The sequence below is a fragment of the Nanorana parkeri genome, unplaced genomic scaffold (genome assembly GCF_000935625.1).
Source record: "Nanorana parkeri isolate BGI_ZX_2015 unplaced genomic scaffold, ASM93562v1 scaffold237, whole genome shotgun sequence".
NCBI lineage: Eukaryota > Metazoa > Chordata > Amphibia > Anura > Dicroglossidae > Nanorana > Nanorana parkeri.
This window is the reverse complement of record NW_017306505.1, coordinates 1,447,996-1,462,749: the sequence shown is the minus strand read 5'-3', so window position 1 is coordinate 1,462,749 and position 14,754 is coordinate 1,447,996. Positions and strand designations below refer to the sequence as shown.

The 14,754-nt window shown below is 46.2% G+C and overlaps 1 protein-coding gene across 3 annotated transcripts in view; it reads left to right on the top strand.

The window, feature by feature from the left end:
• Positions 1-1,800: 1,800 nt before the first annotated feature.
• The window catches only part of NSFL1C (NSFL1 cofactor), a 14,909-nt gene continuing 1,955 nt past the window's right edge, over positions 1,801-14,754 (top strand). Inside the window, exons 1-9 of one of the 3 annotated variants that reach the window (XM_018556392.1) lie at positions 1,801-1,951; positions 3,608-3,705; positions 4,435-4,509; positions 5,328-5,333; positions 8,353-8,515; positions 8,906-8,998; positions 11,486-11,595; positions 13,424-13,561; positions 13,661-13,822. In XM_018556392.1, the coding sequence (XP_018411894.1) occupies positions 1,847-1,951; positions 3,608-3,705; positions 4,435-4,509; positions 5,328-5,333; positions 8,353-8,515; positions 8,906-8,998; positions 11,486-11,595; positions 13,424-13,561; positions 13,661-13,822 (950 nt within the window). In that variant the 5' untranslated portion in view covers positions 1,801-1,846. Of the gene's footprint in view, positions 1,952-3,607; positions 3,706-4,434; positions 4,510-5,327; positions 5,334-8,352; positions 8,516-8,905; positions 8,999-9,377; positions 9,381-11,485; positions 11,596-13,423; positions 13,562-13,660; positions 13,823-14,754 lie in introns of all 3 variants that reach the window. The other 2 variants (XM_018556393.1, XM_018556391.1) reach the window with 2 other exon arrangements.

The window sequence follows — 14,754 nt, the reverse complement described above, 5'->3', positions numbered from 1 at the left end:
CCCCCAGTGTTCTGTAAAATACCCCCAGCAATATTTTATTTGGAATAGTTGCCCTTTTTAGTATTTATTAGCCGGTCACATGACTATCTGGATTCTGTTTCTCTCCCTGGTCTTCTCCCGGCAGTGGACTGTGCTGGATGATGCAGAGCGTGGCGCTGACCTGATGATATCATTAATACACTGTGAGGGGTATTTATCAAAACTGGAGCAGACAGAAACTAGAGCAGTTCCCCACGGCAACCAATCAGCTTCCGTCTTCCATTTTCAAATCATAACTGAACAAACCGAAGAGAGAGAGAAGCTGATTGGTTGCCATGGGCGACTGCTCAAGATTTTGCCTGCTCCAGTCTTGATAAATTCCCTCGCACCTTCGCATCCCGTGAACGCGCATCAAGCGCGTGCAAAACTCGCATTGTTACTTGTCCATGGCACCCCAAACGCGGCAGGAAAATCGTGCGTTTTTCCCCTGTGCATTGACATGTATTAAGTACACACAAGCACACGGTGAAACAAAAACAACAGGTATACCTTTAGCAGAATCTGCTGCATGAGCTACTTTCTTGTGTCTGTCATGCGTGCAGTACCCACTGGAATCAAGGGGCCACATGCAGCAAACGACGGGGGGGAAAAAAATCACGCGCGAACGCACATGAAAGTGATGAAGATGTGTAGGTGTAAATGGGAGCTGAGTGAAGGTGAAGGCTGCACCTTGCGCAGTGGCTGAGCCCATGACACCCAGAACCCACAATTTACTCTTAGTCCTCTGGGTGTCATTCAACCCTTTCGGTGGTTTCTGAGGACATCTTGTGGTAAAGAAGAGGGGACAGCTCTGGACTGATGGTGTGTTTTGCAGCCACAGGAACATGGTATGTGGGGAGTGAGGGGAAAATGTATGATATAGTAAGGGGTTGTCCTGCGGGGTCATGGTGGCAGAGCTGACCCATAAGTATGCTGACATGCCGGTGTTCTGTCTAAAGTTCCAATTCGTCCAGCTCTCCCACGACCTGACTTCCGGTTTAGTTAGAAGAGGTTCTGCCGAGCGGGCTGTACTGCACATACGCCACCCACGGCATTTCCCTATACACATAGTACACAGCAGTAAAGTATCAAAATTAACTAGGGTCAGACTAATCCAGCACTTTATTAATCTGAGTTGCCCCACGCAAGCGGCGGCCATATTGAGCGGGGCAACTCAGATTAATAACGTGCTGGATTAGTCTAACCCTAGTTCATTTTACTACTTTATTGCTGTGTAGTATTTGTATAGGGAAATGCCGCGGGTGGCGCACTTGCAGTACAGCCTTCTCGGCCAAACCTCTTACTTCTAACTAAACCGGAAATCAGGTGGTTGGAGATCTCAATGAGTTGTAACTTTCGATAGAACACCAGCCCCTCCCACCAGCTATGATCTGCCTGCATTGTATAGAGAAGCACAGACACCCAGTGATGATGTCACCAAACCAAAATAAACCATGTAATGAAGTGGAAAGTTTTTATTAATTAGCATGTTAAAAGGAGGAGGAGGAGGGCATGGATGGCAAAATAAAAGCAGATGACACTTCAGCTTTAAAGCCCACCTCCAGCTAATGCATTTCTAATTTGCTTTTCAACAAAATAGAAAAGGGCTACATATCTTCCAATGGGGGGCACAGAAAGCAGTATAGGGCTGACAGAGGCTCTGAACCTTCCCCTTCCCAAAACAACAAGGTTTGGGTTTTGAATTGCCCTCTAATGTGCCTTGTGGGCTTTCCTGTGTGAGCCGCAGTGTACGTCACGTGACCCCAGGAACGCAGTGTGCGCGCTCGTTGTTTCCGGGGAGGAATGTCAGAGGCGGCGCACACTGAAGATGGAGGCGCGGCAGGAGGAAGCGGTGCGAGAGTTTGTGCTGGTTACCGACTCGGAGGAGGAGAGGGCCCGGTTCTTTTTGGAGTCCGCCGGCTGGGACCTACAGGTACCGGGGTAGAGCGGCTGGGGGGATCGTCGGCGAGACAAGGCGGAAGTCGGAGAGGAGAACCGCTTTGTCATCCCGGCAGTTCTACACTAAAATTCTTCCCCGGTCTTATGTATATCTTTCAGCTTCTTCATATTGCTTCCCCGTCCTCTATATACCGTCCTCCCTCCCTATATACATTCCCCGTCCTCTGTATACTGTTCCCACTTTATATATTCCCTGTCCTCTGTATATACCTTCCCCGTCCTCTGTATTCCTCCTCCAATCTTTTTCCCAAATTCTGTATTTTTTCTGCACAGTATATTCCTTTCCTATCCTCTGTATAACTCCCCCCAACAACAGTATTTTCCTTTCCTGTTCTCTATAATGGCTGACCCTCCCCTAGATGTATTCCTGTCCTCTGCATACAGTGCCCATGACAAATATTCCATAATCTGTATTACGCCCATATATTGCCTCTTTCTACTGCAGGTCTGGAAATTAAAGGCATTTTTTTTGTGCTGGAACCAGAGAGAGTAATTTTACTTTGGAAGCCTCTTGTACCTTACAGTATTCAATACTTCTATGTCTATACAGCAGTGTGCAAAGGGTTAAGTGAAAGTGTATGACACCTCTGATTCATCCATCTCTTCCCCACCTTTCCTGTCTACCTGCTGTCATTGCTTGCTGCCACCTGTCAGATTTGTGGATACGCCTCTTTCTGCTCTTAGATGACATGGCCCTTCTCACTGCTATTGCTTCTTCCTCTACAGGTATACAGATATTTATTTATATAGCGCCGACAATTTACGCAGCACTTTACATAGTTGTACATTCACATCAGTCCCTACCCTCGAGGAGCTTACAATCTAAGGTCCCTATCTCACATGCATACATAGAGGGCCAACTTAGAGAGGAGCCAATTAACCTACCAGCATAGGTAAAGGAAGCCCTTTATTGCCATTGTAACTCAGGCTACAGGCACCTATTGGTGTTGGAAACCTACCTGGTCCTTCGGCTAACTAATCGATTTTGAAAATAATCGTTAGCTGCAGCTCTACACTGACCCCATAGTTCTCCTTTTAAGTGTCAAACTCCCTTTAAGCTGCCCGTCAGAATAAAATATATCTTTTTAAGAATCTATACGTATATTCCATTTAGGCCAAGCCGGAATTGGAGCTGCTCTGCTGACTTGTTTCTAGAAGTCTTGGTTCCAAGCCTGTCCTCTTTACTTACTGACTTGGAACTGCATAGCGTTAATGATTTAATATAAGAAACCTCTCATGGGAAAACAGATTTAGGGCACTGCTATTGCTGTCCACCTTCAGAAACTCCTACATGCTTTGCCACCATGCTAATCCTCTGAATTCATGACTTTCTGCATCACTGACCTTGGACAAACATGTAGCTAATGAAGTCCTTAGATAGTGATTATTGGAAGATTAAAATGACATCCTGGCAATCGGGAGGTGGTCGGCTGTGACAGAGTACAAATGTCAGAAGGTTTCTTATAAACCATAGTGCAAGCATAAGAATGACACTCGCAGAGCTATAAACCCCATGATTCATATCTGTCAAGCCAGGTTATCTTTATTCTATGTGCTCTGTGATGGTTGTGTAGTTTTCCTGAGCTATGAAGGTGAACTTGCACTTGTATTATTCCTCTTGTGCAATTAGTTGGCTCTGGCAAGCTTCTATGAAGATGGAGGAGATGATGACATAGTGACCCTACCACAGCCACCGTCGGGTTCCACTTCTCGTGGCTCGGGACCCAGGTAAGGATATAATTGTTGTCTATTGTCTAGAAGGACCCAATTGCATTGGTGGCTATTAGGAGAAGGGCCCCAATTCACTGATGGGAATTGGGAGAAGGGTTTCAATAAATGAGTGGTGGTTGTTGGGAGAAGGGCCCCGTTGGAGCGGTGGTCATTGGGAGAAGGGCCCCGTTAGCGGTGCTCATTGGGAGAAGGGCCCCGTTAGCGGCGCTCATTGGGAGAAGGGCCCCGTTAGCGGCGCTCATTGGGAGAAGGGCCCCGTTAGCGGCGCTTATTGGGAGATGGGCCCCGTTAGCGGCGCTCATTGGGAGATGGGCCCCGTTAGCGGTGCTCATTGGGAGAAGGGCCCCGTTAGCGGTGCTCATTGGGAGAAGGGCCCCGTTACCCTTGTCATGATTCTCAATTTCCTGATGACCACTTGGAGAGACATTGAGGGGAATGCAAAATTTAACTGTTGTGACCAGAACAGAAGTGGAAATCCTTTAATGGGGACACCTGGTCCAGTGACAACTGTGTAAGAGGAAGTTACCCTTCACTTGCTGTCATGCCTCCAGAGCCTGAGGGGATGGGAAATCTACCTAATGAGGCACAGCAAAAAAGAAAGCCAACATTTTTGAGGTTTCAACCGATGATCACGTTCTTACACCTTTGTAGAGTCAATACAGTTTGTCATATGCTGGCAGTTACATATATGCCTGACATTTTGTTTTACATTTGATTCTGTTGCAGTGACCACAGGGTGACGTCTTTCCGAGACCTGGTGCACGCACAAGAGGAAGAGGAGGAGGAGGAAGAAGGCCAAAGGTCAGATTTCACTTTGGAAGTTTTGTTTGTTTTGGAGGGAGTTTGTTTTACGTCAACAAAAAAAAAGTTTACTTCAATACAGCTTTGTCACTTCCCCTTTTTTTTTATCCCCTTACACTCTAGACTGTCAATCAGATGGCCAGGGACCTTTCTGCTGTTGTACTTTTCTTAAAACTACATTGTGCTAAACCAGGCGTGGGTTGCATGTAGCCCTCTTGCTCCTTCCCTTCAGTAGTGTAAGGTTAAAAAAAAAATCCCCTGGCTGTTCTCTAATTGATGTTGCTTCCTTTTAGATAATTTTGCTTCTGAATACTTCAATAAATGTTTTAGGACCCCATTTTCTGCGATTAAATAGTGTAAATTGTAGGACTACAATTTTCAAAATCGATTAGTTGGCTGATTTTTATTTTTTCTATTAATCGGATACAAAAAAATTAATATCATCCTGTATTTAAAATAAAATACACAAATGGAGTGTTACAAACATAAAGTTTACTTTAGAATAAAATTGCATGCACAATTTTTTGCAATGGTACTGCGCGTTCCAGAGTGGGAGGCGCCTTTGGGGTGCCATTGAAATGAATGTGATGTAAGCACATGGCGCTTTAATAGTTTCAGCCAAGAAATGACCGCTACCAGTGGCAATATTTCGCAGACGTCAGCTGAATGTAAATGCAGCAGGTAGTGGGCTATTGCAAAGGTCAGCCTGCTATTGGCTATTTCAAATTGCAATGGCAGGCTGGCTATTGCACCAGCCCACTGCTTACTGTGCCCTCCGATTGGAAGGGACACGGAGCTGATGGAATGCTTTCTCCCAGAGCTAGGTGATCCAACCAACTAATCGATACTGAGAATACTTAACAATTCTCTTTATCGATTAGTTGTTTGCAGCCCTAGTAAATTGCTGGAATTAAGCAGTTGTGGTACTCGGGAGACATAATGCGCCCCCTTAAAGATTTGTTTCCTTAATATGGCCCATTTCATTATCTGAATCTGTGCAAAGCAGTTGAATATTTGTCGTTGAAATATTTGATGTTATGGGTTGAAAGATTTCCTCTCCACTGGGAGCACGTTGCATGCTGCAATCTGTGTCCCCTTCGATCCCCGCTGCTCTCCTCGCGTGTATCAGCAGAGGCAGTGGAGATTGGAGGGGACACAGACTGATGCAGCCCGTAACCAGCAGGGAGGAGAGGCCACTGTCAGCTCCTGTGCCCCCACCCCCCCTGTGGTCCCTCCTCTTGTGATCAACAGTAGGCAGTGGGAGCGTGTAATAGCCAGCCTGCTATTGCAGTTTGAAATGGCTAATAGCAGGCTGGCTATTGCTCCCAGCCACTGCCTGCCATGTTTACCTTCAGCTGCCTCAGCATGTCATTCCCCAGCTAAAGTTATTAAAGTAGAAAGGTGACACTAGGGGTCTAATAGACCCCTAATATCACCTTAAAGAGAACTTGACATCTCCAATGTGCTATCACATAGGGGGCTAAACTAATGTAAAAGTAGAAGCAGGGACACCGGCACTCCAGTATAAGCGTGAAGATAGTTTTATTTATTAAAGAAATACGACATATCACAAAGATGCGACGACTGTTTCGGAGTCACACAGGATCCCCTTCCTCAAGCAATGACTTGTCATTGATTGAGGAATAGACAAGGGATGGACAAGTCATTGCTTGAGGAAGGGGATCCTGTTTGACCCCGAAATGGTCGTCGCATCTTTGTGATATGTCGTATTTCTTTAATAAATAATCCTTTATCTTCACTCTTATACTGGAGTGCCGGTGTCCCAGCTTCTACTGCTATATGACGGTTGCCGTCCGTCGATCACCGCAGCACCCGTCTGATTTCCTTTGGAGACAAGTGGTCAGGAGTGCGATGGGTTCATGGATCTAAACTAATGGAAAGTCCCGCAGACATGCGTATAGTAACCGAAACACAAGTCGGGTGCACCTACGTAGAGAAACGACAATTGCGCTACACATGTCCGGTATCGCCACTTTCCCCAAATAAAACTGGAATTGAAAATTACACATGTCGTTGAAAATAAAGCTTTGTTAGTTTAAAAAAACAACAGCTTGTCTCCTAACCTTTTTAGCTGGCTTCTAGATTTGAAAAGTAGGGGTTGGCCAAGCTTCTGACACTGCCAGTAATGTCACATGCCCAAAAAAATGTTCATAGGCTGCAGTGTTTGAATGGAAATGAAAGTAGGAGACATGGGGTGCCAGAGAGGGGAGTGTTCTACTTCTATTGCTGGGACCTGCATTAGGACTAAGCTCAGCAAATGCAGCTTGCATGTTTGTATCCTGACTGGTACTCTTTAAATGCCTTGCTAGTATTTGACCCTGGTATTGTCCACAGCTAATCTGATTCTCTGTACAGGGTGTGCTGGAGAAGAATGGCCCTTTGTGCTTTTGTAGAGGGTTTTGTTACATGCTGAATTGTAGCGTGTAGGACAAAAGCAAACGGTATGATTCTGCTCCTCAGGTACCGGAGACTAGTGATAAAGGCCCATTAGTCATTGCTGATCTCTCCCAAGTGATTGTCATGTTCACTCGTCATCATCATAATGTGCATCATCACTGCATCATCATGTTGTCTTTATTTTGTGTGTTTAGCTTGTGTTCTTAAAGCTTTCTATTGACATATAATACAATCAGCATGATGGTAAGGAAATTGTCTTTGTTGAGCTTGCCAACTAGCTGGAACACAATAGAGAGCTGACTGCACTGATGGCTAGAGGTTAATAAGCACTGTACTTTTTCCATCATTCAATTAAATAGAATCCCAACCTAAAACATTTTTGGGGTGGAGTGCAGAAAGGTTAAAACTAGGGATTCACCGATTTATCGGCCGAAAATGGCACTTTTGGCATAATCCCGAAAGAGCCATTTTTCGGCCGATACATCTGCGCATCCCTGGTTTCTTTTCTCCCCGCTGGCCGATGTTCCAGCGGGGAGAAAAGAAAGTGACAGCCGGCCGAGCGCTGCAGGACGAGAGCGCTGTGAGCGGCCAGCGTCTCTCCTCCCACACCGCCCAGCCGCCTATCACAGTCCGGCAGAGTGGGGTGGGGGGCGGAGACAGCCCGCGCTGTCACAGGAGGCTGGGCTTTCCTCTCTACACCGCTCGATCAGCCTCCTGTGACAGCGTGTCAGAGAGAAAAGCAAGGTACACAAACTCAGAGATCAGTGATTGCTGAGTGTGTGTATATAATTGAGGATATGGTATGTTAACTATATCCTCAATTATGCATGAATAGAGAGATCTACATCACCCCCATTCATTCATAATTGTAGTTATAGTAAACAAACAATGTTCTCATGTTATCAATGAACAGGAACACTCATAGAGGATTCTTGTTCATTGATAACAGGGGACACAGAAAAAGAGATTGAGGACTCTGTGTTCTCAATCTCTTTTTCTATTTTAAAAGGGAAATATCGGGGGTCTGTTTAGACCCCTAATATTTCCCCGAAGCCCCTAAAAGTAAAGTAAAAAATAAAAATATTTAATAAAAAATGAATTAATAAATAAAAATAAATATAAAACAATTTAAAGTTTATAAAAAAATAAAATATTTTACAAAATTAAAAAAATAAAACATTTTCGGTTTCGGCCTGGCATTTTTTTTTTATTTCGGTGCACCTCTAGTTAAAACCCATGTCGGGATGTTACTGTAGGAGATTTGCCCTTCTAATTGTCTTGGTGACCACTGTAACCAAAGTAAGGAGGGGGATCTAAAATTGTACAGTTGTCACCAGAACAGGATCTGATGGGGGAATATTTGCAGTGGGGCACCTGATACGATGGTGGTTCCAGCTCATTAAGTAAGGTTCTTCATTTTGACAGGTTTTACGCAGGGGGCTCAGAGAGGAGTGGACAGCAGATTGTGGGACCCCCTAAGAAAAGGAGCCCCAACGAGCTGGTAGAAGATCTTTTCAAGGGAGCCAAGGAACATGGAGCCGTCGCTGTGGACAGAACTGCTAAGAGTCCTGGAGAAACCAGCCGATCGGTAAGGATGGGGGGCTCAGTGATTGCAAGGACTGAGGAAAACAAACACAATTCAAAGGTGGGCATTCTGTAAAACTGAAGTGAATGGCAGCAATAGAAAGTGGCTGTAAGTGGCCATTGCAGATCCATCCATCAGTGTCCCATTCCTAATTAGAAGCCATAAGGAACTGGTTTGCACACCTTAACCTTCAGTGTGCTGCTACTAACATAGCTTAAAATTTTACAAAATCAACAGCATTTAACTTACACCCTGAAACTGCTTGAGAAGAATTGCTGCTAAGAATACAGTATATTTCTTTTTCATTTCCATGTATGACCACACCATTTTCAAAGCTTGAAGTAGACATCTTCCTATGACTTCATTATATTTTATTGTTTTATTTCTCCTTAGCCATTTGCTGGAGGTGGGTATCGATTGGGGGCCGCCCCGGAAGAGCAGTCAGCTTATGTTTCTGGAGCCCGCAGACAGAATCAAGGCCAGGATGTAAGTCTGCTTTGACTTGGCTGCTGTTTTTCTCATGCACGGTCTTTCAGCGAATTCAGCGTTATGACTGTTAGCGATTATTTGTAACTAGAGATGCACTGATATATTGGCCGCCGAAACATAACGGCCGAAAATCGCACTTTTGGCATAATGCCGAAAGTGCAATTTTCTGGCCGATACAGCGGCGCACCCCTGCTTTCTCTCCTCCCCACTGGGCGCTGCGATCGGCTGGCGTCTATCCTCCCCGTCTCCATTTATTTTCAAACGCTCAGCGATCACTGACTGCTTGTACCCGCGGTCGCAGGTGGCAGATCAGAGGAGAGTGGTGTGGGGGCGGAGACAGCCCCGCTCGTTCAGCCTCCTGCGACAGCGTGGAGAGCGGGTTCAAGCAGTCAGTGATCGCTGAGTGTTTGTAAATAATTGAGGACAGAGTATGTTTACCGTGTCCTCAATTATGAATGAATGGGAAGTCATCTACATCATCTCCTGCTCTTTAATGATTCTGGTTATAGTAAACATGCTATGTCATGTTATGAATGATCAGGAACGCTCAGTATAGAGGAATCCTCTTCGTTGATAACAGGGGCTGCAGAAAAAGAGATTAGGAACTCTGTGTCCTCATTTTCCATTTTAAAAGTGAAATGTCAGGGGTCTGTTTAGACCTCTAATCTTTCCCCGAAGCCCCTGAGTAAAAGAATATAAAAATATTCAATAAAAATGAATAAATAAAATATATATTTTTTTAACTGTAACGGATAGCCCGTTCTGAAAATGGGAGTTGGCTACCAGGCATATGCTGCATCCATTGGCTAAATGGGCATTGAGAGAGGTTTTGGTGGTGCGTGAATGACTATGTCCTTTTACCTGGCATTCCTGTCAAGGCAAATCCCAGTCATGGTAAATAGGGATGCACCGATACCTATACTAGTATCGATATCGGTGCCGATTCCGAGTATTTGGGGAAGTACTCGTACACGCCCAAATGCTCCGATGCCTGGCACGAGTACTTCCGGTATCAGGAAGCCGGGCAGCAGGTCATTACACGCTGCCCGGTTTCGCGATTGACCCGGAAGATGGCCTTGTGAGGTAAGGTTACCTTACCTTTTAGTATGTGCAGCCTGTCATCCCCCCGGGGCCTCTCCAGCGACAATGCGGCCTTCGTCCGGTACCCAGCCCGAGCCGTCCAATCAGGAAGCCGGGCGCCGTCTAATGACGTGACGCCCTGCTTTCTAATTGGCCGGGAAGCTGGCTTTATGTTCCCTCACGCCTGGCTTCCTGATTGGCCGGCTAGACGGCTCCGGCTGGGTACCGGACGAAGGCCGCGTTCTCACTGGAGAGGCCCCGGGGGATGACAGGCTGCACATACTAAGGTAAGAGGGGACTTTCTTGTTGATCGGTAAGCCGGGTGGCGACTCTTTACACGCTGCTCGTCTTCCCGGCTAATCAGGAAGCCAGGTGGCGAGTCATTACACGCCACCTGGCTTCCTGAATGGGACTTCCGTTACTTGGTAATTGGTATCGGCGAGTACCGAAAAAAATTATCGGTACCAAAATACCGGTATCGGTGCATCCCTAATGGTAAAGATGTATTGTCTCTCCTCCACCTGGTATTTGGTGACATTTCATACACATCATCTTTAGTGGGATGAAGGGGTGAAAATCATTTACAGTTGGTGAAGGGGGCCATTGGAGGATTTGGCAATGCAGGCTTGAGCACACTTGCTGTTACACAGCCGTTGTGCTTTGTGTCCTTATCTCTGGTCGAAAGCTGCAATATCATCGGCTCAAAACACTTTTTATAATAGGGTGAGAAGTGTGAAGATGGGGTACTGCTCGTAGTAAAGCAGACTTGCTATGTTGCTTTGCCCTGAATTGGAACAGGTTTGCTTTCATTCATCTATCCCCTGCTGCATATACTTGTGTTTTATTAGTTCCACAGCAGCTCAGTTCCGAGCAGGGATCTGAAGGAAATACCTGAAAGTTTGGGCTATACAGAAGCATTTCACACATTTCATATGACAGTGCTAGGTCAATTGGTGTTAGCACAGGGCAGTCCATAGCTTTGTATGACAAGGATTTGCTTTCACGTCTGGTGGCTGAATAGAGCAGTAGTGGAGCAAAAGTAATGTTTGTATTTCCATCTGTGGAGGTCTGCGTAAAAGTTGCTTTGCTCTGCATAGGGTAAGTGCAAATTCACTTTAAGGGCAAGAGGTGCCAGGAGAAGGGGTTTGGGCCTAAAGCTTTTGTGATTAAGACCTGGACTTTGCTGAAGTGATTATACCTTGTAGCTGGCCTAGGTATGCTCTGAAATGTTTAAGGGGTTCATGTCTGGGCCGGCCTTCTCTCCTTGCGATTCCTTTAGCATCAAGATAACTAAATGTTCGTTTTTTTTTGGGAACTGCCTGAAGATTTTAGATTCAAGAGTCTGGAGTTGCCGTTCGGAAGACCTTCTATTTTATAATTACTTGCTAAACTTTTGTTCTGTAGGTCCACGTGGTGCTGAAGCTCTGGAAAAATGGATTCAGTTTAGATGAGGGTGAACTGCGCAGCTATCAAGACCCCAGCAACGCACAGTTCTTAGAGTCAATACGCAGAGGGTAAGATTTACCCTTACCATGAGAGTCCTTAACTTTGTTACCCAATTTCATGTAGTTGGGACATTTTGTGTAGGTTTGAGCTAGTAGGAAGACATATGATTCCAAATAATGTCTGTGCACTTAGAATTTAAAGCCCATCTCCAGGCAAAGCTGAACCCACCTCAAACCTTTTCATCAGCTTAAAGGAGAACTATGAGGTGAGGGATTTTTACTCAACCTCATAGTTGGAGCCGACGTGTGACAATGAAACTGTCACACGTCGGCTCAATAGATCGGGAAGTGAGCGAACACATACCGTCACTAGCTCACTTGTCAATCATCTCCCTGCAGAGAGCCGTGATTGTCACTCACGGCTCCCTGCAGCGATTTCCCCCCCCCCTCCCTTGTCCGATCCTCCAGCGCTGAGTGGAGGAATGGACGGGGCAGGGGGCGTGTACTATCTAGAGGCAGAGCCAGCTGTCAATCACGCAGCTGGGTGGATCTCGACAGTAATGTCGGGATCCGTCCCAGCTGCGGCGTCTCAGTATACCGCAAGCTGTAGCTCGCGGTATACTGAGCTTTGGGTCTCGGGAGGACGCTAGTTCATGTCCTCCCGTGACCCCGAGGCGAACTATGGGGAATAACACTTACCCCATACTTCTCCTTTTAGAACAAAAATTTCTGAAGCTTTTTTTTTCCTTGGCTAGCTCAGCCATCTTTGTCCCTCGCTGATGCCACTTCTCTGAGTTATAACCAGTGATTCAGTACTTCTGTCTGTGCCCACAATGATTACTTCTGTCTGTGCCCACAATGACCGGTCACCTCATCGTGATGCTATCACGTAATGCATTCTTCTGGACAGCCGTGTTTTGATTTGACATGGTTATCCTGAAAGGACTTTTGGTGGTGCTGGTGACATTTCTTCAAGTGATTCATCCAACTAGCTGAGCCATCCGCAGTCCCTGAGAGCACCCTCCTCCTGTCTTAGGAGTAATCCGGTAAGGAGTGCAACAAGACTTTCAATACAGCCTGCAGGAAGTGTCCTAGGCAGTAAACTGGACACTGGCACATCATGTGACCATGGCTTTAGGTACTTTTTAAGTAAGCAATTAGGTGATTGTTTTGGGGGGGAGGGTTTAATGCCCAGAGTTCAGCTTTAAAGTAACCAATCCTTAGCAAAATATAAACTGGCAATTGCTGACCACCTCCTGAAATTACTATTTGCTTGGTTTGTCTCTTAAGCAGAAATAAGCACATCAAGGGCCTAATTGTACACAAGCGTTTAATTACCCTTATCTTGGTAATGGCAGGTGAAGAACCAGTTGTATGCTAATGGAGTGGGAGGGCATACAATGGGTGTAACAGGATAGAGAGCTCAGAGTGACTGTCAGTATGTGGACAGTTACCATTAGGCGAAGTATCAGGTTGGATAGAACTGGCAGTGGCACAAAATCTTCTAAACTGCATGATCTGTAAAGTGTCAACTATAGATCAGTGCTGCTGGATAAATGACCTAAATATATACATAAATTTTAGCTGTAAAAGTGACCCTGTTGCTAAAAATACAAAACAAAACAAAAAAGAATTGAAGTACAAAACATCTGTAAAGTTTATACTTGGCTTTCCTGTCACCTCTTTGTGGAATCTTTGTTCTGCTGCTGAACTACACCGCACAAGCAATCTCTACCTAGACATGTTGGACGCCTGCACCTCCCACTGCACTCTGGTTCCTCTTCCTGCTCTTTCTGTTCCCCTTGGACTAACACAAGCATTTAACCCATGCAGTGCGGGAAGAGCCCCACTGCACGGGTAACAAGATTTTACCCCAAGCTTCGTCTATTGTGTACAGGGAGATCCCGGTGGAGCTGCGCAGACTCGCCCAAGGTGGCCAGGTAAACTTGGATATGGAGGACCACCGTGATGAAGACTTTATGAAAGCCAAAACTGCCTTTAAAGCATTCGCTGGCGAGGGCCAAAAATTGGGAAGGTGAGATCCTGGCACTGATCCCAGAACAGCTTCTGCAGACGGGACCTTTTACTTTATCCTTACATCGTTTTTGTTTTTTTTTTGTGTGTGTGTTTTCAGCACAGCCCCCAATGTCAGCATTGGCTCCACCTCCCAACAGGCAGAAAACGAGGCTAGAGCCAGTTCCTCCATCACCATTACTGATTCTGACCCCGTCACAAACATCCAGATCCGCCTGGCCGATGGAGGGAAGCTGGTCCAGAAGTTCAATCACAGTCACAGGTAAGACTTGTAGGTCAGCCAAATATTCTGTTTTTGTCAAACAAACGTCATCGCTGAGCATGTCGGGAACAGGGATTGGAAAACATTGACTAAGTGTCTGGCTACAATGTAACAATACAAATCAGAAATAATTAAAAGTTTGTGATGGAATTGCTTCTCCACTCCCTCCCCCCCCTATCATTATTAATAGTAATGCACAGATACCGATACTAGTATCGATATCGGTGCCTATACCGAGTATTAGGGCGAGTACGAGAAATGCTCCGATGCCTATCCCAATACTTCCTGTATCAGGAAGTCGGGCAGCACGTCGTTACACGCTGCCCGGTTTCCTGATTGGCCGGGAAGCAGCTCCATGCTCTCATCACTTGTGATAAGAGAGCATGGAGCCGACTTCCCGGCCAAACAGGAAGCCGGGCAGCGTGTAATGACGCAGCGCTCGGCATTCTGATTGGCCTGGAAACCGGCTTCATGCTCCCTCGTCATCTCACAAAAGAGCCTTGAGCCGGCCAATCGGAAAGCAGGGCACCGCGTCATTACACGGCGCCCGGCTTCCATGATTGGCCAGCAAGATGGCTCCGGCGGGGTACTGGAGGAAGGCTGCTCCTGGCTGGAGAGGCCCCAGAGGTGAGGGGCTGGACATGGCGAGGTGGGAGGGGACAGACTTTCTTGTTAATCGGGAAGCCGGGTGGCGAGTCACTGGTATCGCCGAGTACGGAAATAAAATTATCGGTACTCGTACTCTGTACCAAAATACCGGCATCGGTGCATCCCTAATTATTAAGATTTGTCCACTGATGTCCATCCTTGATAAATGAGTCCACGTATGTCTGTCTTTAAAGAGGAACATTACACACAGGGCCGGCCTTAGGGGTGTGCGAGCAATGCGGCCGCACAGGGCGCCATGGCAACAGGGGGCGCTGTGCGGCCGA